This window comes from Prorops nasuta, unplaced genomic scaffold (assembly GCF_024137725.1).
Source record: "Prorops nasuta isolate Cenicafe-Biocafe unplaced genomic scaffold, Cenicafe_Pnas_1.2 PNAS00062, whole genome shotgun sequence".
Lineage (NCBI taxonomy): Eukaryota > Metazoa > Arthropoda > Insecta > Hymenoptera > Bethylidae > Prorops > Prorops nasuta.
The window spans coordinates 433489-460652 of NW_027116859.1; the positions used below are offsets into that span (position 1 = coordinate 433489).

Sequence of the window (27164 nt, forward strand, 5' to 3'; positions counted from 1 at the left end):
ACTACAGATTAATGATGCCTAATTACGGAGTTATTTTTTTAACTACAATGCTGCGTTCAGCGTTGATGTAACTCAGAGTAAAAGAACAATATTTTTCATTATTACAGTTCAATTTCGAAAAGAACAGATGCCAAGCCTGGGCCTGGGGCCTGGATCCTAGACTGTGTGTGATGTGTGACTTGGAGCAACCAATCAGTTGCGTATACATCAGTATACATCGTCTACATGTATATAGTACGTGTTATCATGTAATGCGACAAAAATTAAAGAAAAGGTATATCGTTATTATTGTGACGAATGGGTTATAATAATTGCATTTCTCTGCGGCTTGTTGGTTTTAAAAAAGAATTCCTTGCAGCAGCATAATTAGCTTACTATTGACCAAACTGCATTGTGACCATATGCGTGACCTGCATCCAAACTAAAGACTGCTAATGACGCTCCTAATGATCACCGGGCTCCTCGGATATTCATAACAACCAAAGACCGCAGACAAAGTGTAACCAGTGACGAATATATCGGCATTCGGTAACGATTATTACCTTTATTTTCGTAAAACTGTATACTTTACACGTTGATTTATTAAATATAGAATAAAGGATTGGACTGAAGGAACGACAAAGTTTTGCTATGCAAACTTTACAAGTTTTCTTTTCTTTAAGTATTATATATTTAAATTATTTATACGCATTTTCATGAAATTTGTTGAAATCCCATAATAATTAAAAAAAAAAACTACATAGATACTCTAATTTTTAAGGTCATGTCATTAAGTTAACTGCCATATATAGTTAACTGCAGCCTATATCGGAACGCTGAGATTCTGCTGCCAGTATTGGCAGTTAACAACGGAACACGGCCTCAGTTCTAATTGTTTTCATCAGTTGTAATAATTTCTCAAAATGCCGCACTTTTCTATCGACGAAAAACAATATCCTGTGAGTATTTCTTCAATATTTCGTTTGAGGCTAGAATTAAAGAACTGCCAATATTGCATTTCTAGATTGTGGATGTAAATGATGTCACCTCTGATTTTACGAGTGTCAAAATTTCCGCTATGCGAAAGGCATCACGGATATCGGCCGAATTTACAAAACACGTCAATAATTCTGACTCTTTTGCTAAGAATAAAAGTTCGGAAAATGTCGAAAATGAGAAAAACTCTTGTAATTCTAATAAGTCAAAAGATACATTTGTATCATTGAAAGTAGGAGCTTCTCCGGATAGTAGTATTACATTCTCTTTACCAAAAATTATTTTGGAAGCCAAGATACAAAGAGAAGAAAATGTTAGGGTATGTACACTATTTTTGACTTATTAATTTAATGTTTTAGAATTAGAAGATCTTATGATTGATATGTATTCATTTTTAATATAATAGAGAATTATAGAAAAACGAAAATTAGAAATGGAAAAAAAGGATCAAGAAATTAGAGAAAATATGGTAGTCCGTCAGTTAAATATGGCCCATGAAAGAGAAAAAAAGACCGCAGAACAGCTAGAAAAAATACAGAAACTTCTACAAATTGCAGAGCAAGAAGAGATTCGTGAGCAGCATGAACAAAAACTAAAGGCTCAAGAAGCCAAAGAACAAGAGATGAAATTATTACAAGAAGAAGAACTTAAGAAAAGTATTGTAGAAAAAAATGAATGGATAGGTCAACTTGTAATCTTAGACCGAAAATTCAAAGAGCAGTGTGCAGAATTTGATTTGCTTATAAAAAGCTGCAACCCAGCAAGCTCTGCTGTCTTAAATTTAGCTTATCAAGAATTATGCTCACAGATGGAAAGAATTATTGAAAAAGAGGTGATAATAAAATATTAATTTTTAAAGTAAAACAAAAGATATTTGATTTTAATGTTACTTTCCATTTGCAGATAGAAAACATTGAGCTTTTAGATTTTCATACTGCAATGTCTATTGTACAGGAATGTGATGAAATATTAAATTTACTGAAGTCAGAATTAGGTTTGTATAGAGTTGAATGTTTCTAGCCTCTAATTTTAATTAGTTACACAAAACTGTATTATTATATTATTGTAAATCAAAATATTAAGCAATGGGAATTACAGACTGGCAAAATGCATCGCATATAGAAAGTTTAGAGGCAAAAAATGAATTTGGGAACTCACCACAAACAGAAGTCAGTAATTTTCATATTAGTGAAGATAATCAAGTATATCCTCATGTAGTTCACGAAGAGCTAGTAAATACTGAGAGTGTAGCAGAAGATGAAAAAAATGAAGAACCTTTGGAAATAACTGAAAAAACTGAAGTTGACTCTGCTAAGTACACAGAAAATTCTGCTTTGCAAGTTCCTGTAGAGAATAATGAACTACCTACAAATGATGAAGAAGGTAAAGCTAATTCTTTGTTTGCTGTGAAAGCAGGTAGTATTATGACAATAATTTTAAATACTTTCAGACTATATTTCTGACTGGGGAGACAAGGAGTCATTGCAGCTCTATGCCAATAGTTTACAATTTCTTGATAGTTATACCTCCAGCTATATGACTTTTTCTACATCTCCCGAAACAAAAAAAATTAGATTTGAATTTCAGAAATTAATTAATATTCCAGTAAATGCCATATCAGGAATTAATGCATTGCATTTGAAAGACAAATATAACAGATTAAATTATTTACTTAATCAAAAAGCAAAAAGTATTCAACATTATCCAGAGGCAGTTATGTTTTGCAAAGCTGAGGTGGCAAAAAAATTAGTGGTTAGTATTGTTAATATTAGATTTTTAAAACAAGCATTTTGATAAAATTTTTCTGTGTTGTAGAGCCAAGGAGAAACACTAATTTCCAGTAAACCAGATATGGCGTTTCCTATAGCTGCTGTGAGCATAGCACTTTGGAATGATCATGAAGATTTTGGAAAGTTATTGTTATCATATTTTCATAAAACTTGCCCATTTACAGTACCTGTTTTCATTTCACAATTAAGTAACCAATCCACTGAAGATTTTTACAAAGCACTGGGTTATAAATATGCTGAAGATGGGACAATTGAAAATCAAGATAAGTACTTAAGAAGAATGTCAGGAGTGATGAGGTTATATGGATCTCTTACTGTTACCAAACAAAGAGCAAATGAAACAAAGCCTCATCCTTTTGGTTTACAAAATGCTTGGAGATGGTTTGCAGCTACACTAAATTGCAGTAAGTCTTATAAAAAATATGTGACTTTTCCTATTGTAATCAAAATAATTATGGTCTAAACTTTTAGAGCCTACAAGCAATAATGCAGATCTTTGTGCAACATTGATATTTGATATGTTAGAAGTTACTGGAAATGCTTTGTGGAATGCATATCCAAAACAATTCCCAAAACTTTTAACATTACTTATTAACCAGTACTACTCATTAATGTTAAATAATAGTGCTATTGGCAGTGGACCATTAGTAAGGTTAAAAGAATTTTTAACTCAATTTTTAAACAAAAAGTGTATACCATCACCTAAAGGACAGCTTCCACCAAATTTTTGGTAATTTTATTTAAAAATTTGTTCTCTTATTTCTAGCAGTTTTTGTGGACTTGTGCATAATATATTTTAATAATGTTTTAAGATGTATTTACATTTGCTAGTAATATACAGAAATGAAAACATCAGTCAGTATGTTGTAAGTAAATACTAATGATGAAAAAAGTGTGTGATAAAGATGTGACACAGATCTGACTACAGTACCTGAAAACATTATTACTATAATTAAATTGTATAAAAGCAAGTAATTTATAAATTCTAATAGATGGAATTAAAATATGTGATATGAAATTAGCTTTATTTCAATAACTAATCTAATTTACTTACACTTTAAAAATAGTTTCTAATCAAGTGGCTCAACAACTTTTAAACAAGCATCAGCAACTTTTATAAATTCATGGTTCGACATAGCTTTAGCTATGGAGTCAGTAGGATTTGAATCATTTATTACTGCGTTTATTATGTCTCTGACATATGGATCTTTAATGTAACTCCTTAATTCTTCGTCATGTTTTAAGCTTTCTAATTTTTCAACTGGCACTGTATCTTCAGTTGGGAACTTATAAACTTTAGATTTGTTTTTCTCAGAAATTTTTTCATCTTGAAGATTATTTGATAATGTACAGTTTGAGTTCTTATGTATTTTATAGCAGGTGATAGAACAGCTAAAGCAGAAATATTTTGTTAGTCATGATTAAAATTAGATTAATTAATAACAGTAAACAATTTTTTGCAAACTAAACATTCAAACACTAAATATACATTATCCTTAACCTCTCAAAAACTACTTACTAAGGCTGCCTGCATAAAGGGCATTTGTAAAACGATTCCTTCTCACAAGTGCAACAATTTCGTGACATTTTAGTAGGTTCTTTTTACAGATAGTTGTTATTCTTATTTAAAAGAATTCCAATTTCCTTATGCCAAATTATGCATTAATATAATAATTCAATTTCGCACACCGTATCATGCGACGAACTACAAAGCGCTGAAGCGGCATAATAAACACTGATAAACACCTTTATCGACAATGGTTTTTTCGTTTCGAGGGCAAAAGTATTTTGGACCTTGGTTCGCAGCTCCTTCCTCCCACTGGCGGTGAAAAATTAAATACCTGGCACAAATAATTTGTCAAGCTACTTTTATTTAAGATCGGCTGAACAGGAATCCATAATGCCGATATTACAGAGCAGAATATTCCATATACGTTGGTAACATCAAACAATATACTTACCGAATCAATATTTTAAAAAATTTCAATACACCATATTATCATAAAAGAGGGTAATTTAGTAACTATTGGATTTTATTTAATTTATTGAATTTCTGTATTTACACAAAGCTTTGGTTGGTTCAATGCGTTAGGTGGTAAATCTGGTCCACATTGTGTAGTAACAAAACAAAATGATGCAAAAAACATTCTTTTATTAACAAGTTATCTTACTGAGCAAATATAAATATGGCAAATATTTAAGTTAGATATTTGATTGGTTTCTCAGTTGCAAACAGTCGTAATTTAACAGAAGACAGCTTTAGAATTACATGAGTTTTGATTGATCTTAATTCATACCTGGGAATATTATGCTACAACATCGGCATATTTTAATGATTATCGCTAATTTGTATCGAGTACAGAACTCGATGAAAAATCGTATGGCAGTACAGTAGTGAACAGACTTTCGCCATTTTGGGAATTGGAAGATCTGTGGCGCGTAACTTCCATTTTGAAATTTGCAGCCTTCTGTATCTCTCTCGCACTCTTTTTGTCGCTCTCTACTTCTTTCTTACTATCTTTCTTTCACAATCACTCTCTCCTTTCGAACTAATAAAAAATAAAGTCAATCCTCAATTCGCCGAATTCGGCTTGAAGGTCGTATATTGCGGTGGCTTCTCGATCTTGCAATGTGGCTTCAACGTCGCTAAACGTTCTGGTTTGAGAAACAGCTGCTCCCCCTGCACAAGGTCACCCTAAGATCTTAGAAAGAGAAGGCCCAAAGTTGCCATCTTGGATCAACCAAAATGGCGACTAGGCGATAATTTTATATTTTGTTTCTAACTTATTCATTTTCCTTTTCATTCATTCGTTCGTTCACTCAATATACAGAACTCTACAGAGGGTTACTTTTTGTTCAAACCTGAGCAGTCGGAACGCAACTATGAAAAGTTTTTGGTGCATCTTGAAATATGTATAGGAGGCATTATGACAGATGCGTAATTGTGCATGTAATTCAGGGGTTGGGAGGAAGAAAAATGTCATATGCAAACGGGCAAAGCAGGCTGGACGCATTATATGACCATAACTTACACTATATGTACAGTTAGAATCATTCGTCTTATTTCTATCCAAGCGAAATTTATTTTTTTCTTAACCGAGAAGCTTACTGGCTGCTATCGAGTACCACGTGACCAGCCAGTAGGGCCGTGATCCATGATCCGTCGGAGTATACTTTATAAGATCCCTTCTATCTTGAAATAATTAATGATTTTGACTGTACATGGCAGAATTTGGAGAATTTGGTGATTCTTCAATTATATTACACGCAGGTGCTCCTCTAATTACAGTGATGCACAATATTTCTAGCAATTACGCTAATTATACATAATTTTCGGTCATCGATTATATATCCATCATACTGTTCATAATGGTTGAATATTTTGTACAATGTAGGAGGAGGTTAGAACTAGGTTTTAAAGCGACATTAAGAACGTACTATCTTTCAAAATCGTTTAAATTATCTTTGTACAGAATTACTCAACCCGGCAATGGCCGTAAGATTACAGGATAACAAGTATAAATCATTCGTTCAACACGTATATAGTCGATCTATTCATAAAACTTGTATACAAGTATTTTGCATAACGATTGAGGTTAGGAACGGCTCCGAATATGGAAAATTAGAAATCATCGTGCGATAATGCAAGTAGACTATAATGGAACGTATAACTCAGTCTCTCTCCATTTTAACATAACCTCAGAATGGATGAGAAAAGTCTTAAATCTTAGATCGCAGAGTAAACATTTTGAGTGATCCTAATCGATTAATAGAGTCAGTCTTTCGTTCTTGAATCCCGCAAGATGCGTGGTTGTAATGGATATCCTTTCTGGATGTGAGCAAGGGGAAAAGAAATATCAGACTCACTAAGGGAAGTATCACACAGTACAATGAGTCGATGAAACATATACATGCAATATAAAAGCTAAAGAAATAGATTTAAGGTTAAGAGAACCGTAGTTACGAAGCATAATCCTACATAGTACTTGCACTGTGCACATAGTATCAGAGACCTTCCGGAAACGTTCCAGCGTGTCAAATTGAGCCCAAGAACGTTTTAGGAACATTTCTCAAACTATAGGTGCTTTCCTTTTACACTTGACTTGAGCCGGAGCGATTTGGTTATGTACAGTCGAAGTCACATAAACTGTATTTAACCGAGTCGCTCAACTGGGATTTTCTTGGTAAAAGGAGCATGTCTTATGTTGGCTATGTAAAATTGCAAGATTTTGAAAAGGCTTTTGGTTGGCGAGTGAAAAGAAAAGCATGCATTTTATATTATCCATAATCTTAAGAAAGAATGATGCATTAAGGTTTACCGGTGTGAGGGATCACACTGGGGTAAATGTGTTAGTGCCAAATGTCACCGAGGTGCTAAAACATTTAAAAATGGCGATAAATGCCCAAGATCGTTCCTCCCGACCACAGAGAACGAATTCTATTCCATGTGTTTACGTAAGGAGTAGAGAGATCTTCGATTTTCAGCTTTTGGGTCGAGAGCATGCATTCGCTTCCGCACATTTGCAAAGCACAAATCCGTGTTCGCGTTTCTCTATCCGGATAGCTACTCTACGCGGATGGCAAACTTATAGGCAAAGTAAACTTGGTGCAGCTATAGGAACGCCGTAATAATATCCGCGTAACTCAAAATTAATTCAGAGGTCGATTCGGTAAACTGAACTGTTCGAAAGCGTGCTAGCTTAAGCATTAAAAGCAATCCAAACCATTCGCAATTAGTCCTAGATTTAATAAATGAAGGATGTAATTTTCATGCTCTCTCAAGATACGGATTAAGGAAGATGTCGATTCCTAATTGAGAATTATGTGAATGATTTAAAGGTCCATTTACACTTGCAACGTTCACCCCTACAGAATACAGGCGAGTAACTTTTTCACGAGCATCGTAAAGCTTGATCCAGACGTGCAATAGAATAGAAAAGCTTGATACATGACTAAACTCAATGAGGTTAGGTTACATGCAGATGCATGTGTGGATCCACTTTTACGCACGAATGTTTTCCAGAAGCGAATGCTGCAAGTATAAACGACGCTCAACGTGCAAGATTCATCAACGCAAAAACGGAATTTAACAATCTGTCGTATGCGTGAGATATGTCATAGATTTCAGTTTTTCGTTTCAACAATCTAACCTGTAATGTATATTGTGGCCCGTGATGTTGACTATGATGGTGATGCCTTTGGTAATGTGGCTGCGTATGCGATTCTTGATGCGGAGGTTCGTGCTGGTAACAGTCTCTCGTTTGGTATTGTTGGGACGGTACCGGTTTAAGTATGTGCGTTGGTCTTTTTTCTCCCACAAATGGCTGACCACCTCTTTCCATCGTGTCTACTGTTAATCGTGGATCTTCTATCATTGTATTTGACGCTTTCGTGCTGAAAAACGTCTGATTTAGAACGACTTTATCTCGAGTCTTGAGCAAAGTCAACATTAAATTTTCTAGCAAACTCGACATAACCTATCTTCGAGTAATCTAGACTGTTACTGATCACGTGATCCGAACTTAACCTAGTCAAACGAATTGTCTCACTTTTATTTGTTCATTATCGTTATTCCTCGACATTCCTAATCAATCCTGTACGTAATTCCTCGCTCAACACTTACCAATGTACTTGCTGCAAGACAGGAACTGTATTTCTGGCGACGCAACACCTATCTGATCGAACGAAGCAAACAAATCCCATTATCAACACGGATAACACTGTGAATCCAGCAACTGCACCGATCACCAATGGAATCTGTAATTTACAAAAAGCTTCAGTTGCTAGTATGTATTAACTTTGATTTCAATCTCACTATGTAGATGCAATTTTTATCTTCAATTTATTCAGAGTAAATGTAGCGATATCCGTTTTTAAATACAAGCTTATATTAAACGTATGAAATTTCATAATTGAAATTTTGTTTAATTTAAATCTGGTTTCTGACACATACTCGACCAGGTTCGTCGACTCTCAGCATGAGGGCTCGTCGATCGCTTCCACGATCGTTCTCAACGATTACGTGGTACAATCTTTGGTCTTCTTTCACTGTGCTGGTCAGTTCCAGAATTGCGGCGTAACAATCCTCACTCGATAGCGGCTCTAAATCCAATGCACGATATCGCGATTCCAAAACCTCACCTGTGAAGAATATGTCGTCTCTGTGTATACATATAGATACTATGCATGTTACAAAGTGATCCAATTATCAAAGCAAAACGTAATCTAATAATAAGAGGGTAAATCGATTTCATCTCGTGCAGGAATTAAAAGGCTATAAAGCGAAAATGAAGATAATAAACGAAAAACAATAGTTGCTGGGATTGGTTGAAAATCAATAGAGAGACGGAGGAAGAGAGAGAACATTTTTAATTTTCGACAATTGTTTCTGTCATAACTAATTGAGTGAACACTGTGGAACGGATGAAATTGGATGTTTCACGATAACTAATTACTGACGCATAGATGGGTGGATACATACATATGTGGGGAGGGATCAATTTACTGCGGTTGGAAGAGGGAATTGCCTGATTTATCAAGTAGTAGGGGTAAAGAATAAAAAAGGTAATATTTGCAAACAGTGCAAGAATTATATATTTTTTTTTAAGAAGTGGGGATTTAATTTGACGAAAGATAAAAGTCTAACCAGCGTGGAGTCTTGTGCTTCCCCATTCCCAGGCGACTAGTCGTGGCTTCGGATCTGAACAGAGTCTAATCTCTAATCTCGCTGGACTTCCCTCGGTAGTGGCGACGACAAACTTCTCAGTGATCGCCGGCTTCACTACCTGCATTTACATAACGCTCATCCTACATTTCTATCACGGGCTTTGATCTTCATAAAACAACCGCAAGACCGCCAACTTCTTGTTTTCAAACTATTCGCCAGTCGGTATCTTTATATAAACTGTTCGGATGCTCGACTGTGATGAGCGGCAACGGCTGCCTTATGAAACTTTACATTTCTCCTCTCTTAAACTAATTGCTTTTTACCTCGAAATAAACTCCAATTTACTATATAACTCAACGATTATTTTAACATTTTTTGCCAAAATTGCAAGAAATACAACTGTAATAAATTTATATAGAATTCCAATGTTTCTGAGCTATGGTATTACTTAACGGAAATACACTATGATTATTATTTCTTTTATTTACTATTTTCAGAGATTTCTTTAAGTAGATAAATAACGAGAGAAATGAGAGTTTCTTACTCTAGGAGCACCGACTACTTGGAGGGATACGGGATTGCTCTTGGCTTCTCTGATGTTTCCATTAATTTTATTGGACGCCAGGCATATATATTGTCCCTGTTGGTCATACGTGACATTGGTCAAGGTCAACCTCTGTCCGGATCCACATTCTGCAGGTAATCGACCATCGGTGAAGATCTGCGCCCATCTGGGAACCATCAAAGGTAAATTAATATAACGACCCCGTTTCTTCCTACTTGTCGTCTCGAGACCAAACGCTTTATTTCTTGTAATTTTATGAATTTATTTTTAAACAGACCTGTATTCAGCAGGTGGCATTGCGTCCGCATGACACTCGAAAGAAGCTCCTGAATATAAAAGAGCCGTCGTCAGTCTGTCTGGGCCCACGGAGCTAATAGTTGGTGGATCTGAAATGAAATATGTAACTCGGTTAAGTGAAAATATCCGTAACTGGTCAGAAGTCAAAGCTTGTCCGGAGCAAAATTAAATCATCATTTCAACTTTTTTAGTTTTCAACGATATTTTGTTTTTGCGGGAGTTTTTTCTGTAACAATCCTTTTTATTGGCACTTTTGGTTTTATTGGAACCAATGAAATTACTCGCCTTATTATTTTTTTATAAAAAAGAATTTTCTTGGAAGGTAATGTTTAAACATGATAATTATTTTAATATCAATCGTTAACTTAGTATTTATTAAAACCAAGAATAAGCTATTGATTAGTTCGTTTAATAATATCGTTAATTTAATTAATTATTATTGATATAAAAATGTTAAAATATAGTTTAGCTTACAGTTAACAGATACTTGGACGGAGACGGGACTACTTTCTCCTTCGATATTGGAGGCTTCGCAAATATACATAGCCGCGTGTTTCCTGTATATAGGCGAGAACAGAAGAGTTTCACCGATGCTAGCTACTTCGGTTGCTCCTCCAGCTTTCGTTCTCCTCCACAAGATGGAAGCTGGTGGATTGGCTTCCGCCAAACATCTCACCTCCAACTGGTCTCGACCTTCCTCCAACTGCCCCGTTGGTGCACCTATCAATCTCGTCTCTGGTGCATCTGTTCACGATATAACGTTATTCTTTTACTATAAATACACGTTATACATGCTAATTAACATTTTATTACAAAATATTCATATTCTTTTTCACCCAAATAATAATTCTCCTTTTATATCCATATTGCGTTTCCCAGATGTTTAGAGCAATTTTAAGCACGAAGAAACATTTTTTTAATTCTTCAACGAAACTTTTATACCGATTCCTCGAATAGCAGAGTTTTCGCGTATTACTGTAACGTAAAAATAGAGGGAAAGCGTGATTTGCTTGAAAAAAATTGTAAGCGAAAAGTGGAAACTGGTTTTTAGACGGAATTGGTACGGACGACAAGGGAATAGTGGGGTGAGAGTGCAAAAGTTGGCGGGGGAGGGGGTTAGTAGGAAAGCTGGTCCTTCAGAGCTGCAACTCATGGTTCATTTATGCAATGGCTTTTATTTATCACATTTATTGCCGCGGGATGTTTTTAGCAAAAAGTGCCTCGGGCCTTTGGCTAATTAACATCCCGTACATCTCCGTTAAGTGTTCATGAAACATATATATATATATAGTGCTGCATACGCACTTGAAAACATGGGATCTGTCGTCAACGGGCATTAATTATCACGCACAAAAATATTCCACTAAAAGATTACCGGTTCCCCATCACGCATTGTACACGAAATGGCGGACGTCCGCCATTTTGATTAATACTTTTCTGAGAGGAAAGTTCCATATCTTTATAGGTTAGGGAATTGAGTAAAATGGCGGATGACGTATCGCGGTCCGTATTGTTCATGGCCTCAAACTCACGTTGAAATACACGGAGATTTTAAGCTGGTGATGGGAGCAGAGGTGGAAGATGAAAAAGTCGATGGAAGGTCCGAATCGAATCACCATTTCCGGGTCAGGCGCGGATAGCCTGCGCAGCTGTTCATTTCACGTAACAATGATTTCGAAATACGCGCGAACGAACACCCGCTGACCCATTCACAATTCCCCTCGTATTCTCTCACTCTCTTCTTCACTCCTACACCCCCACCCCTTCTCTCTCTCTCTCTCTCTCTCTCTCTCTCTCTCTCACTATTCACATTTCCCATTCCAAAATTCCATCGCTATACTGTCCCCTGCATTATTTCTATCGCACATAACTGGAGACCTACGGTAGGTCCCGTCGGCTCAACTAGTTCAATTCGATATAATTCATCCGATACTAAATCGAATTCAATAAATTTTAAAACAGCCAGAGAGAAAGAATCCGCCCTCGTGACCTTTCGACCAACGAATTAATTTTTTGCTCTATTTATCACTTATCGTAATCTCCACAGCAGGTCCAGTCAGCTCTGCCGGTCCAATTAACTATAATTCATAGAAAACCGGTTTAACCGAATGAAAAAAAGCTCGAAAAAATTCACTCCAGTATATCCTTCCCACTAGTTTTATCCAAAAGCTGAAAATTAGTTAGAAAACCCATCATGAGATCTTCCGCTGTAAATTTATTGGGTTGTTCCAGTGGTTTCTTTGTTTACGAATGTGTATTTATTTATTTGTTCCTCGATGCAATGTTAGCACGAGCTTTCGAGCTTGCATTAATTTTCCATCACACTGAGCCTTCTATCAATTACTGCATTATTTTTGCACCGATCCATCGAAGGTTTATGAAAAGTAAACCGTGCATCATCCGACTCTTCAGGATCATTGAAACATTCTTCTTTTTAATTTCAGTTGACTTTCAAAGAAATTTAGTCCTTTCAAATTGATCATCAATATCCCAAACAAAATAATCCACCTCTTTCATCAGAGGTTAAATGAGAACACGAAAAGACTTCCACCCCTCAATACTCTACCGAGATAATTGACATCTTGCTTGAAAAATCACACGAAGACTTTAACCTTAATAGTACTTCCATCCCCTTACTGAGAACCTTTGATAAAGCTGAAATTGTGGAAGTCGCAGGAGTGAATAATTCATTCTGGTTTTGCAGTTTTAAAGGTTAGGGGGTTATTTGGGATTTTGAGGCTGTTCGGGGTTTCCTTTATGGTTTTCACTGCTGTCCGTTTGAAGTTTGTCGAAGAAGCACGGGGTATCGGAAATGCACGGTCCAGCAGGCACCTGCTGACCCATTCGCATCGGCTGCACTCACCATAACAAGATTCGCGGTGTGCAAAGAGCGCTGGATCCATGTCCATTCGGTGTTCAGGCTTCTGTGTTCGCTTTCGCAGGCAGAGGGTTGGAAACGTGCAAGGGAATTCACAGTGTGGACCCTCCACCCCAACCCCTTCTTGTTTGGATCGCAGTAATTCCTCCCCTGTTCCGCCGTCGCGTTTACCACCCCTCTACTCCGGATCAACCCCCTCCCCTTTCATCCTACACCAGTGCCTTTCTCCAATCCTGTTGTAGCAGCGGGCTTTGAGGTGAACTTTTCAATTTGCCCTGAAACGGTCTCTAACGGATAATACTCGTAATCAATACAGACCCTCTGTATGCAAGCACAGGTGCAAGCACTACCTGTTATACTCGCACTTTCCTCCTTACTCCCCTTCTATCACCACCCTTCAACAACAAACTCCTACCGTACCCAATCAAATTCATCACATTATCCGGTCACTCGTAACTTTCCAATTGTCTTACATTGATAATAACTTCCAGTTCCAAGAATTCTCATTGGATAACCAAAACTGATGTCAACTTTTTGTTTAGAATTTTACAGTCAAACTTGATTTAATCGAATCTTTTGAAGATCAGTTGAGAAGATTTGTATTGATCATCTGTACACGTTTGCGAAGAAAATCTTGAAAACTCTTTTATCAGCGGATTGAGGAATAATGGATGTAACAGTGATATGAGGCCAAAATTTAAAGGTGCATCGGGACATCGCTATAAAGTTTTGTTAACAAACTTCTAGTCTCCTGATTGATCTCAGCTTCCTCGAAGACCATTTTTCGCATAATTTCTACAATGATGTTATCCTCTGTAAGTAGCGAAAGCAACTGCGAAGTTTTGTTTACGTCTTTTTAAAAAGTCGAACAAGTAATTCATTTTTCTCATTTTGTTCTAAGAACCACATGGAAATTTTATAAGCCAATGTATTTTGATTAATTTTTAAAGAACACTATTATTATTACAATACTACATTATATATGAGGGGGATGGAACCAAAGTTATCAATGAAGATAGTAATGCAGGTGATAAAGTGTGAATATAATTTAAGTACTCACATCTCACGTCGAACCTCACTTCCGTACTGGATGACATGGTAGGATTGGAGTATGCCGGATGAATAGCGACGCACCTTATGGGCTGACCGTATCGTGACCTCTCGGCCAAAATCTCGCAAACGCTGTACGTCGCCCAAGTTCGTGGATTATCTTTCTCCGTCGAGTTCATCTGAGGCCTCTGAGTTCTCAATTCGGTCTCGCCGAGATACCTGTGCACCCACATTTCCATTTCCAAGGACGCCATTTTAGCCTGACACTCGGACACGAACACCCATTCCCACTCTCATGCGCCTCTTCAGGTATTCCCTTTCAAGATTAGCCAGACTAGAAGCTCGAAGGGTCCACGAATTTCATATGGACCATTAGGAGCACTACGAACCATTTAATTCACAACGATTCGTTAATTTTGAATGCCATCGAATTATTTCAAAGAAAACACCTTTCCTGTCCCATTAGACCACTTACAGACTCGGAGTCCTTAAAAAACGTGGTCTCTTTTGACTAGAGCAGCGGGATTGGGTGGTCCACGATGTTGAAAAAGGAAAAGACTAGCTATATTTATATAAGTATAATAATAATTACGAACCATTTAATTAATGGCGAGGGATTCCCATAACGAGCTCTGCAAGTGAGTATCGCGATCTCGCCCGCTCGTGCGGTCACATTGCTGCCAGGCAGGATCAAACGGTCAGCGTACTCTATTTGTGGTCGCTGCGGACTCACTGAAATCAGAAAATCATACTGAATAATATAAAAAAATGAAATCACTTGAGGATCGTTTTAATTCGCGAAGACCACTCTGTTATTCCAAAATGTGGTTATCGAGTGGAAGTGGTCGATCATTGGTCAGACGTGAGTCTTAACTCGTGTATATTCGCGCAAAGAGACAAGAGAGTAATCTTACCCCTAACGACGAGTCTCGCGGGTTCCGAAGCCAAGGCATCCTGAGTGGTGAAGTCACTAGCGGTCACTTGGCACTGCCATAGACCATCGTCGAATTCCAAAGTGGCCGATCTGATCCAAACCGAGCAGTCGCCCATATCCGGGGATCCTACCCATTCGTACTTTTTCAGGTGCATTCCGATAGGCTAAAATTTCGAAATGACACCATAAAGGATATTGTCGAAAAGAATGGAGCTTGATTATGCGATGGTCATGGAAATATTTCAAGTGGACCTGATAACCGGATAGGGGAACGGACCATGGAGGAGGGGTTCTTCAGGGATCGAAAATGAATTATCGACAGCTTTGAAGAAAGGGGAGTGGAGGGCTCTTTCATCCGGGACTAATTCAGGCTGTTGGAAAGTGCGGCTTTGGCAGTTTCGCAGTCATAATAAGGCCATAATTCAAGGATCGATCTGGCGATTATATTCCTACCTTCGTAATCTCGCTCGGTCCGCTTATCCCAGCAGAGATGCTTTCAGAGACGATCATGCTTTCACCCCTGTAATCCCTGATCTTTTGTACGATCATCCCGAACCCGGTTTATCACTTGGATGCCCGCAAACCGTCAATCACGCGAGGAAGCAGACCCTTGGCTATCCCGTGCAAACCACCAGAAAGCAAAGGGGAGTGTTTGAAGAGTCTCTCATGATTTTTTCAAGAGAGCCACCAGTAATGTCTCGTAAAAGTCGAGTGGAGATTGGTTGAATTATTCGATTCCCGCGAGATTTTTCGGACGTTTCTTCGACATTTCTCATGGGTCCTTGGTATTGGAAGGAGAAAGAGGGGAGGGGGAAGGAGGAGGGGAAGAGGATGGTTGGTCTACGTTAGTTATGGTTGGATTCCAGTGTGTGACTACGCTATTAGTAATGAAGAGGCTTCGAGATCCCAAAGGTCCGCCCATGGTTTATCACTCGGGAGCGAGAAGACAATGGCGCTAGCTGCGCGCGGGAAAAGCGGAAATGACTGAGATGGTTATTCCTGCACGGAGTTAATATTGTGTCTACCAGCGCGAGACACCGGCTTTGGACAAGACTAATGAGCCGATGCTAAACCAGAGGAGTCTTCCCCTCCCATGGACCAGAAACTGAAGCCCCGCTGGAAGATATTACCAAATGTACTCCAACCACGCGTAATGGCGCCATTACTCACGCCATCTTCATCCACCTCGAGGAAAAACACGGCGTAAAAACGGTGATGGCTGAAAATTATAGCGGTGCTTCCTGTTTCACGTTCAACTGCAATGGTGAACAAGGCGAATTAATCGGCGAGAAACCATATAAAGCGACGATACGGTGGATAATTGGGTGACTGGAGAGGAAAGTTAGGTTAGGTGCTTTCGAGGATAGAAAAGAGTATCGATGCGCGCTACTGGGGTGGGGGAAGGGGAAAGGGTAATGGAGTGAGGGGTTGGAAAGGAGGTGGAGGGGGGGGGGGGAGGTCGAGGTTGGATGGAATAGGAGTTTGTCGTTTCGCAAAAGGGCGATTCTTGCAGGGAGCCGAAGCGATGAGAGTGACGGCATTCATTTAAAGGATTAAAATCCAAGCTGGCTGTAGCAAGTACGTAGGCGAGCGTTCGCTTACTTAACGAGAAGGGTCCTTATCCATCCTTTCTCTCCCCTCTCGTATAGCCGCCGGTTTACTGCCGTTTCTCTTTTTCCATCCGGCCTTCCAGTTCCAGCTACCACCACCACCACCCCCACTCTCTTCGACCATGCCTCTTCCCAGCTCTGTGTTCTCCGGAGAGGCCACGACCAGCAATCAGCGTAATGCACCCGCAGACACTACTACCACTCGCACACAGGCGCATTTGGCAGATCTGTTGCAGTCGTTGCAGATGGAAGTACAAGCTCTGCGGCGCGCTTGTACACGGGCGCACACTTTCCTCTTGTGGCGCTGAGGCTAAACGGGTACGCAGCCCTCGGCCAAAGGCACTCGATAACATGGAGTCGAGCAAGCCCAATCTCTTCGCTAGTTACGAAATATAGGCAAATCGTCCCGGAATCGATAGTTCACAATAATCCCCGGGATAAGGCCTCCTGGAATTTCCCAACTTCCCTCCCAGATAGTTCCCAACTTACAGCCCGGAATGCCGTGAAACTCCTAATGTGTGATGTTACGGTAAATCACTGAGCGTGCGGAGTAAATAGTATCAGCTAAACTAGTTAGGCTTCCCCTTAAAACCTTCATCAACTTTTATCGAACTTTGTTCGAAACATTCCTTCCGAGTTTTTGCCAGAATCCTAGGATATTTACCGAAATACGTGCCAACGCAGAGGTTAGGTTCGCTCGTACGGCGGCCATCTTGAATCAGAGGTGCAACCAAGTTTAATTCGCTAGATCCCACGGAAAATGCAATTAATCTTTCGAAACAACGGATTCTCGTGACTATATATACGTTGCCGGGCTGAATCTGTTTGGGTTAATTTTTAGCCGGAAACAAGGTTATCCCGATTTTGATATTTCACTCGCGGAACGCGTAATTTCGCGAATTAATTCGCGACATAATTTAATCCGACGCAATTTTTCCAAAGAGATTGAAAAACGAGCGGGACCGTCTGGTGGGGTCTCCGCGGAGCATAAATCCTAATGAAAAATCCCAGCTGCGACAGAAATGGCGGCGTTTCCGGTAGAGTCGCGCGTCAGAGGAACGCGCGTCTCGATATAATGGAAACGTATCTGTACATCGGGCTTCGGTTGAGAAAAAGCTCCAGCTCGAGTTTTTCCCCAGACGGGATACGTCAGTTAGGTTAGGTGCCTCCGAGGCAGAGTCAAAAAATCCGGGTATTTGTCAGGCTGGCTAGCGGATGAAATTTGCATAATATCCTGTATTCGCGTGGAATAACGTATTTCCGGCTGGATGTGATATTCAGCGTGCTGGCAAGAAGCCGTATAAATACGTTCCGCGCGCGAGCGAGAGATCTCGACGTTGTCCAAATGAGAGAAAAGACTTTGAGTGCGAGCTTATAGCGGTGCAGCTTCTCGCCTCCTTTTGCGCTTTTGCGCGACAACGTCGCAAAGTTTCTCGCGAGGGCAAAGGTGAATAACGTTGGACGGTGGAGGCCCGCTGGTGCTGGTGAAGTGAGCGTCAAACGACGCCATAAATTGAAGTCGTTAAATTTCAAGTCGTTACAACGCCTTGGAAAAAAAGAAAGAGAAAGAGAAAGAGAGAGAGAGAGAGAGAAGCGAAAGGCGACGATCTTTCGGCTGAAGCAGCGGGAAGAAACAGAGTCTCTTGGTATGGATAAAGAAGGCTTAACGGGCCAGGAAGAGTCGGCGTCGAAAAGGCCATTGCTGAAAAGCTGACTTTTCAGACACCGGGAATCCTTCTTTCTTTAAACTCAGCCATTTTAATTCCTCTTTATACTCGGCTTATCAAGACTGTCATCCAACAATAAATAAAATTCTCTAACCTAAAATTATATTCTCGACGGATTTTATTATGAGGATATAACATAATATAAACGCGCGAGGATTGAAAAATCTGGATTCTTTTGTTTACTATTTGTTTCGAAAGTTTTCAGAAGAGATTATAGTGGAGGGATTCATGGAACGCCATTGTTTTGATCGAGCGTATAGAATTCGGGGAATCATCGTATAGTAGAGAGGGAGTCCGGTGAAGCAGTGCAAGAGTAGGGATTGAAGAGGGTCAGTATAGAGGGGGAAGTTTTGTATACTGGAAGACCATATAATATACGCGCGCCCTGTGAGTAAAGGATAAGTGGTTTTCGAGTAGAGGTGGCTTCCCATAAGTTTATAGTTTGTTCTTTCAGTTCCATTCGGAGGACGAAGCGTTGTAAGCTTCACGGACCGCAGGCACTATTAAATATATTTCAAGTACCTGTTGTCCCTTAGCCAGTGTATAGTGTGTACTCGCATAATATAGTCCAATATTTACCGTCCTCTAAGTATGACGACCTCGCGAGTGCTGCGTGCAATCTACCCCTAAACACCGACAAACTACTTTTATTTACGCTTAAATATACACGGTACCTTGGCGCGCATTAATTTCCATATTACTTTCATCAGGATAATCCGATCTAAGGCCTGGATAAAACATTCGCTCGGATATTTCCAATTGTACACTGTGTTTGCTAAAGATAATCTGATGTCTTCTTCTTCTTCTTAAAAAAAGAAAAAAATAGTGCTCTTGAAAAAATATTTGCTTAACACTAAATGTACCAACGTGTTCTTTTATCCAGCGTTTACACTTAAAAAGAGTTATTTGACCACGAAATGGTAGCTTTAGTGCTAATGTTAAAATATTGTTTGTGTTTTGAGTTTATTGATGAAAATTCTTATAAGATTCAGTGTGGCTGTAGGTAAATTTTTAATATCGACTATACAGTGTATACCTCAGTTTCTTTCTTATAAGCCACCATCTTTATCCCGGCTCTTTTATAGCGCAGTTGATTGAAATTTATGCGAGAATTCAGTACGGCTGCTTGGTAGTTAATCGACTTATTTTTTTCTTAAGGTTTTTTGAGGTTAAGCCGAGCTTATTGAGCATGGGAAGAATACTACGCAGATGCGTACAAGTTTTTGTCGTAATTACACAGGAGAACCAAATCGTATACAGAGCAAGAACTGTTGCGAAAAATAATAGGTATTTATTATTCTTGTCCACGCAGCAGGTTTTTCTGACGCAACGAAAATTTTCCGCATTATTCTGAAGGATGAATTTGCACATTAACGAGAACCGCGTGGTCCAACACCACAACCCGGCGGGTAAATTAGGGGCTGTGACTATGTAAGCCTGGAAAATTCCGCAGCGCTGCATTTTTTCTCCCTTCTACTTCCTTTAATTTATCCAGCAATACTTTCTGCGGACGATCGTCTACCATCTATTAAATTTAATATTCATATTAACCCATTGACTCTTCGGCTTCTCTCTAGCATGGAAGATAATTTTTTTAAAAGATACGGATTTTTATGCAACAAACTTTATGCAATAAAGGAGTTTTCAAAGAAATTCTCTCGCAAAGCGAAAAGTAGCAAAGGAGTACCTACTGCAAAAATTGCAAGAACCTTTGCGAGTGCGGGGCTTTCTCCTTTTGGCGAGGGCCGATTGTTATACGCGGCTGCTTTACGCGACGTTCACGGCCACCCTTAGAGAGCTTAATTAAAGGAAATGACGATTTTCTAAGAAAGAACAGTCAAACGAAGTGGAAAAGGATATCCCAGATAAAAACCAAGAACGAATAATTTTATTGCCGGCAAAAAATTTCATCTCCTCGAGTAAAACAATTAAGTGCGATCAAATTAAAGAATCATAATGATGAATTACAAAAAAGATAAGGTGTAAAATTGAGAAAAGCTTAAGGTTTAATTATATACGGCGATGCAGTGTGAAACGAGGAATAGAATTTGGTCATTTGATGCGCGTGGATTACAAAAGCGTCTGGACTAAGCTTCAAGGTTTCATTTGGTGGCAAAGGGTCGACTGGTGATTTCCCTATTCTACGCAAGTTGCATTGAGCTTAAGGAGGGGGTTTGGGGGAGGGGGGGGTGGGCGGGGGAGAAAAGGAAACTAAAACAGGTGGGCTCGGCGAGAAAAAAAAGGACGTGAAACAGAGAGGGTGAAAGCTAGGAAGGCGAAAAAAGGACAGTGGAGCAATCAACGACATCGTCCTTAACGTCTTTCGTTGCTTTCTCGCCAATTCCGTCGAGCTCTCTCTTCGTTTCCCTCTCTCCACTCCACTCTCCTCTCTATCGACTTCCACGTCTCATCTCCAATCAAGCAAGCGCCTGCCAGACAAATATATACTCGCGTGCTTCGACGTACGTGGAATGCATCGCTGCTGAGAAAAGTTGCACTCCTCGGTAGACACACAAACACGTTCGTGCTACGTGCGAATTACGTGCTACCTGCAAAAATATTACCTCACGCGGGAAAAAATATTTCCAAGATGCCTATATAACATTGTCGCTCGCACAAATAAATAGAAAAAGAACGAGAGAGGGAGAGAGGAAAAAAGAAACAAAGCGGCGTTAAATCTGACGTAACTCGTTTATCCCAAAGCATATATACATATACCGTATTTCATTGGATTTGAATAATTGCTTTTGCCCTCGTGCGCGGAGGGATTAAATTCGAGATAGTTTGCAACTTGTCTTGGTTGCTGGGATTAGCGAAATTGTAGTCTTCCGAGCTTCTCTTACGTCTCCAAGCCTACTTGTGTTTAGCGTGCAAAATCCATGCAAAATCCGTTTGCTGTGTCGCTGCGAAATGCTCGGTAAAGAGTATGGAATAAATTGGCGCGTGTTAGGGGGGTATAAAGCAAGAGGCGAGTTGCAAAAAGAGCATGAAACAAAGATTGAAGGTGATCCTGGGTGGCTGCTGCTCGGGCATTGATAAATCAAAATGGCGGTGCAGGAGGAATGCTGGTTGGTGAAGACAGTGAAAAACACCTTTGGGCAAAGGAAGCGCGTTACAACAATTGCGATATTATCAATGAGATATTTATCGTGGCCGATGAATCTTTGTTATACTTCAGTGGAGTTCCGTGTAAGTTTGACCGTGCTAGGAGAGAGTCGCTGCTGGGAATCCGAGCGAAATGAATGTTTATTGTCGACCGGCACGTAACGTCCGCTTCCCCCCTCCGCCGCTCTGAGACAAACTTATTCGGCCGGAGTTTATTGGCTCTCCGACGAAATAGAAAATAAGAAAAGCCGCAGAATGTAAAATGCATCAGTTACGTTGCAGAAATATTTCGATGGAATCTGCCATGCTTCGTCCCTCGCTCATAAATTAAGCGCAAAGGAGATATCACTTGGAATATTAATAAGATCGAGTAAGTCGCGTTTACTCACTTTTTGATCCTTCTGCCAAATGCATTGACCTCTTTTCCCCAGGACTCGACACGTGAGCTTCGCGTCCTGCCCAGGATTAACCTCCGTGTACTGCGGGGTCTCCTCAAACTGCTGTATCCCCTGGCAAGCTGGAAACAAATTTATAGATTATGCCGTGCTGACTCTCTATAAATAAACACGGATAGAGTTAATGGAATTGAAATAATTGGGAGAAAAAGAGGTAACTTAACGAAATAGTGTGAATTCCTGCTTGGCACGGAACATTTAACCGGGCTGCCTCTCATTAAAGTTGTTATTTAATTCCAAACTTTGTAAACTCGTTTAACTTGTCGGATCTAAACGACGATCTTTAGCATTCCCCAGTTAAATTCATCAATTGTATTAGTCCCTAAACGGATAACGAAAAAAAAGAAGAGGAAATGCGACCTCTCATTTAATCAGAGAGCTCGTCACATGAGTGTATTAAATGTAACGTTAACGAACGGATAGACTTTTGTTGGAAAAAGTGGGTTAACTGAAACATATACTGGAAGAGAAAAATCATAGCTAATGTTGATAGGCAAAGCATATGAATTAATAAAATTCTGGTAGCGCGTGGAAATATTTTTTACCTATGAATCATAATTCACCTACATCTAAGATGAAACGAAGAATCTAATAATTATTTTAGAAAAATAAAGAATAAATTCTATATATCGTAAGTATTAAGAAAATTATTCCTTTTAATAATAACTCAATATTTCTTTACGTTTAAGAACTAAAAATAACAATCCCCTTGCTATTCTTGCAGGAAATTTGAGAAAAGTGTGAATCGATAACTACCAGGGGGTTTTGGTTTTCTTCACCACCAACGTCGAGGGAAACCCGATATTTTTCTATCAATGGCAGGCGAGGTCAAAGTTTTATCTACATATATATACGCGTGTGTTCCTGTTTCGACAGGTTGTATTTATACGTATGCGTATGTTCCATTTCGTGTATCTGTGAGCAACATCGAAACTGGCCAAGCCAGCCTCAACCGAGTTGCTTTCCGCTGGATTGCGCAGTTAAAAATTCAATTTTTCACCTAGCTGGAGTGAATGATTAATAAAGCTCGTTTTTCTCTGAACGCACGGTGCATCGGACAAGCAAGAGAATAACTTTGCAAAATTAACAAAGCGCAAGGTAACGAGCAGGTCGTCCTCCCGCAGAGACTATCGCAATAATATGCGTGAACAAGACCATCTACATTCCACTTTAATCTTTACTTTATATTCCCAGGTAGGCAAGAGGTTCGCTTAACATTCTAACCTCCTCCAGGAAACTAACGGGCATGTTATTAAAACATCAAAGTCGCTCTAATTTCTTTTATTACGTTTTAATTTATTCCGGAAGAGGTTAGCATCTACCTTTACCTTTCATTTCCTGATTATATTTGCAAAATTCTATTTTCTATCTGCAGGAGACTGAACCTGACAAACTCGGTGGGCCAAAAGGGATTTATCATATCCGGACTGCTGTTTTGGATTGCTATAATTTTAAGAACCCTCCAATTTGAAAGAGTGGCAACAGGTAGATAGCAGAATCAGGTCAAGGGTCAGCCGAATCGTCCAAATTTACGTCTGGAATATACATATCTGATAACTCTGTTTTTGCATGTATACAATTACTTGAGAAAATAAAAGTACTACATATATGTTGTTTGCTTTTATTTATTCGTTAGATTCATACAAATGTGCGTCAAAGTTTTAAATCAGAATATATTTGTCTTTTAATGTCGCTATAATTTATAGCCTGAGAACTTCTTGCTCCAGACGAGTGTATCGCAATAAGTAGCAAAGTTTTATTGATTAAATGGTTAATGAGGGAGCGTCTAAAAGAGAATTCATAAGGTTTAATGACGACTGGAAAGACGGTGAGTGGTTAATTAAGTTGTGCAGCGGATTCATTCGGCTGCAATAACTGAAACAATCCACACCGACTCTAATTCACCAGGTCTTTATTGACTTTTCAAAGACGTTCATACGCGCGGTGGGTTTCTAATTGAAAAAATTTCGAGATAACGCGGAGTGTCCGCATCGACCGTGTTTACATTTCATCAGGCTGAAACTGTAAAGGGAAATCCCAGTTCATTTTCGGGGCTGGTAGCTCAGAATTTAAATGCAAAATCCCTAGCTCGGCCATTTCCTCGAGAGAAAGTGATTTTAACGTAACTTGGAATATTCCGAAAATACAAAATCAAATTCCATTATCCGTTTTTATCTTCGGGAAAGTGATGCAGATAAACGAAGAAGAATTATCATTCAAAACGAGATGAATGTGAATGTATTATATATATATATATATACGGGATATAATTTAAATAAATTATGAAACGTCGGCGAGACGAATGAGTGTGACGCAAGGGAGCCGTGAAAAGTGGAAAATAATGAAAGAAGACGGAGTGTTTGTTTAACGAGATTAACTTGGAAAAGATTATTTAACTTTGATGATGTACTAGATTTGCATTTAAAGCGCTTCTCTTTGTTTTGGAGGATGGCAGTAATGCATTAAGCCAGGCTGGAGGAACATGTGTAAACCGCTGTTACACAACAGGTCGTTAATCTTTCTGCGTCTCGAAGAGCTTTCAGTCTCCAGCAAGTGTCATTCAACGCTGGAAGAGCCCCGACTAACCTTTCCTTCCTTCTCTGGAAAAAGACTCTTTTCAACCGTAACTTAAGATACTCCACTGAAAAATATTCTTCCACCAATATTCCTCGACACATCTCCAAGAATTTTCGCTGAAACTTTCGGGTTAAAATTGATGCAGAAAGGCCCATTATAATTTCTCCTTAGGTACACAAGCTGTATTTGCTCTCGGATCGTCAATTCCAGGAGTTAAAATCTCTCCGGCTCCTAGCACCGTGTAATTGGAGCGAAGTTTCTCGAAATATTCAGAAGCTTTTATCGGCCTGACTGGAAATCGTAAAAACGCTTCCTTTGCCGGTCTCCCAAGCTTTTATTATTAAATAATGGACTCAGATACGGTCCTTAATCAACGGCCCAACGACTTCAGGACTTTGCCTGTGTTTTATTATACCTCTAGTCGGCAGTTGGATTGATTTTTGAAAGCTAACGAAATATTTAGTTGCAGCTGATCAAACTTAATTGGTACGAATAGGAGGCTTGAATAACGCTCGCACGGTTCATTGCCAAAATCAAGTTACGTTGCAAGACCGCTGCAGAGCAGATTTATTTGCCCCGATAATTCAAATCGGAGATTAATAATTGACCAATTTTGAATGCAGTGAAAACTGACGATACCTCGAATAGGGGAAATATTGTGATACAGCTGAACCGGAATGATGGTTATGATAATATTCGATTTATATTTTATTGTTTCCCAATGTCCATCAGTTTTTGTCATCAGCCTATGAAAATCTTTTGTATGTACCACCATCATTCAAATAATTCGCTTTACCGAACGTTTCTGTTTCTTCCGCAATGAAAAGAAACGACAGTAAGGGGGAAGTTTCCCATAAGAGATTGAACTTCTGTCTCGGAACTGCTCATGGATTTTCAGCGGGAAAAACGTAGAGTGGTAAACGCCCCCAGCTGTTCCCAGGTAAGAAGTATACGAGTGTATCGGGATAGCGCTGCAGTTGTAAATAAAAATGGCGGAGAGCTTCTTTACAGCTAAGGAGAACGCTGGGACGAGCGATAATTCACTCGGGGATTCTGGAAAATGGAGCGTGTCCCTGCCGGAAGAGCCGGCTTAACCAGTTTTCCATCCCCCTGAGGAGTGCTTAATTAGGTTAGAGCGAAAACAACCCATTCAACGGTCGTTCACCAACTATAAATAGCTTTATATTCCTGCCTATACGTTTTTAATGATGGTTATTGACGAATACGACGATTCGACAAATTCACTCGCATAAAATTCATTTCACATTCACAGTACGCATTTACACGTATTGTAAACTTTATACGCACACACGCGCACACTCCAACATATTTAATACACAACGGAGACCTGCTACACACACTTTAAAATTCGACACACTGTCACTAGAAGCTTACATATATATATATATATATATTTATATATGTATCGCGCGGACAGGTTGGTGCACGTAACGGTGTGACACGATCGTGGGATGAGAATATTCCACGTTTTGCGTTTTGATAAATGACCTTGGGAGAATTAAATTTACTCATCTCCCTCCAGTTCTTCGCAAGCACTATGTGGACTCCTCCCACTCGGCTTTTTTCAGCTGGCGATCTTTTTATCTTTCCTCTTTGGTTCCCTTTCGTTCCGTAGTTAGTTACCTTCTCCCATATCGCGCATGCCGTCCGTTTCCCCGACCCGCACAACCAGGACGTGCACAGTCCACGCCCGGAGCAGAACGTAACGCAGATTAATCTGTTTGTTGATCCCGCTTTGGTACTCACACCCCTTTTCCCACTCGTACGTTCACCCACTCACCCCGTCACCCACATCTACCGTTGCATCCCTCTCTCTCTCTCTCCCTCTTTCTCTAACTAGATCCACGACCGTCCCTACCACTATAGCCGTTTTCACTCTTTTTGAGCCACAAATTATGACATGCGATTCATCATACGAGCTCGACCCATTTGCATTGCTGTTTTCCTGCTGGATTTAAACTTTTTTGGCCGAGGTTTGAATGCACGATGGTCCGTTCAATAAAAAATTCGAGAGAGGGAAGCACGGGAAATCAAACGAAATTAACTGACGAGAGAGATCCGGCACGCGGGGTGAAGTGCAGACATGGATAAATCTGGAAGCAAAAGCTCGTCACGTTTACAGAGAAAGAGAGGCAAAGGGAAAGAGTAGCCCTGGTAAATTTTCGATGCTGAAATCACGTTATTATTTTTGAAAGCAGCACCAGGTGCTCCCAGATTTAATCTTGGAGACATATGGCCCCTGTTTACTGCAGATATCCGCAAAATCTTAGCCAAGCCTGGAGGATAAATGAACTTTTCCTGCTTGCGGCAATTTGGGTGGAGCTAAGGCTCGCAGCTATAATCTATGGAAAATATTTTCCTTCATTGTACATTAGGATAATTAAAGTGTTTTCGGCACTCAATATCCCAAGTATTTTTCAATAAAGGACAACGTTATAAAGACATTTTGTCTCTAGAACATTTTTACATCCATTATTTCTCATCATGAAAGATAGAAAGCTCACGATGGGCGC

At 39.4% G+C, this 27164-nt stretch overlaps 3 protein-coding genes across 8 annotated transcripts in view; 1 reads left to right on the forward strand and 2 right to left on the reverse strand.

Annotated features, from left to right (window-relative positions):
- The first annotated feature begins 214 nt into the window (after window positions 1-214).
- On the forward strand, window positions 215-3788 carry LOC136784630 (mRNA export factor GLE1-like). Of its 3 annotated transcripts, XM_066745444.1 has the most exons (11): window positions 215-274; window positions 359-528; window positions 593-661; window positions 761-938; window positions 1004-1294; window positions 1382-1807; window positions 1879-1969; window positions 2059-2358; window positions 2426-2727; window positions 2791-3169; window positions 3237-3788. In XM_066745444.1, exons 4-11 carry the CDS (start codon window positions 903-905, stop codon window positions 3497-3499), a joined length of 2088 nt encoding a protein of 695 aa, XP_066601541.1. In that variant the 5' UTR covers window positions 215-274; window positions 359-528; window positions 593-661; window positions 761-902; the 3' UTR covers window positions 3500-3788. The 3 variants fall into 3 exon arrangements, with proteins under 3 accessions (XP_066601541.1, XP_066601540.1, XP_066601542.1); XM_066745443.1 differs by lacking the exon at window positions 593-661; XM_066745445.1 differs by having other exon boundaries at window positions 217-274; window positions 593-938; window positions 2074-2358; window positions 3237-3787.
- Window positions 3557-4563, reverse strand: LOC136784631 (zinc finger HIT domain-containing protein 3-like). Its single transcript, XM_066745446.1, has 3 exons — window positions 4285-4563; window positions 3820-4157; window positions 3557-3696 (listed from the first exon to the last, which is right to left on the reverse strand). The coding sequence occupies exons 1-2, from the start codon at window positions 4350-4352 to the stop codon at window positions 3836-3838; spliced, it is 390 nt and encodes a 129-aa protein (XP_066601543.1). The 5' UTR covers window positions 4353-4563; the 3' UTR covers window positions 3557-3696; window positions 3820-3835.
- Window positions 4564-4791: 228 nt separating this feature from the next.
- Window positions 4792-27164, reverse strand: part of LOC136784645 (kin of IRRE-like protein 3) — a 76975-nt gene continuing 54602 nt past the window's right edge. For 3 of the 4 annotated variants that reach the window (XM_066745465.1, XM_066745468.1, XM_066745467.1), the window contains exons 2-13: window positions 21988-22115; window positions 15137-15320; window positions 14819-14954; window positions 14233-14441; window positions 10769-11038; window positions 10275-10383; window positions 9977-10163; window positions 9412-9550; window positions 8719-8906; window positions 8389-8522; window positions 7916-8159; window positions 4792-5445 (exon numbers count right to left, since the gene is read on the reverse strand). In XM_066745465.1, coding sequence (XP_066601562.1) covers window positions 5338-5445; window positions 7916-8159; window positions 8389-8522; window positions 8719-8906; window positions 9412-9550; window positions 9977-10163; window positions 10275-10383; window positions 10769-11038; window positions 14233-14441; window positions 14819-14954; window positions 15137-15320; window positions 21988-22115 — 2036 coding nt within the window. In that variant the 3' untranslated portion in view covers window positions 4792-5337. Of the gene's footprint in view, window positions 6595-7915; window positions 8160-8388; window positions 8523-8718; window positions 8907-9411; window positions 9551-9976; window positions 10164-10274; window positions 10384-10768; window positions 11039-14232; window positions 14442-14818; window positions 14955-15136; window positions 15321-21987; window positions 22116-27164 lie in introns of all 4 variants that reach the window. The other variant, XM_066745466.1, reaches the window with a different exon arrangement.

Coding starts and splice junctions, on each gene's coding strand:
- LOC136784630 (XM_066745444.1), top strand. CDS start 903: ATGCCGCACTTTTCTATCGACGAAAAACAATATCCT. Junction 1,295..1,381: donor AAAGAGAAGAAAATGTTAGG/GTATGTACACTA, acceptor TTAATATAATAG/AGAATTATAGAAAAACGAAA. Junction 1,970..2,058: donor TTTACTGAAGTCAGAATTAG/GTTTGTATAGAG, acceptor CAAAATATTAAG/CAATGGGAATTACAGACTGG.
- LOC136784631 (XM_066745446.1), bottom strand. CDS start 4,352: ATGTCACGAAATTGTTGCACTTGTGAGAAGGAATCGTTTTACAAATGC. Junction 4,158..4,284: donor CCTTTATGCAGGCAGCCTTA/GTAAGTAGTTTT, acceptor TTTCTGCTTTAG/CTGTTCTATCACCTGCTATA.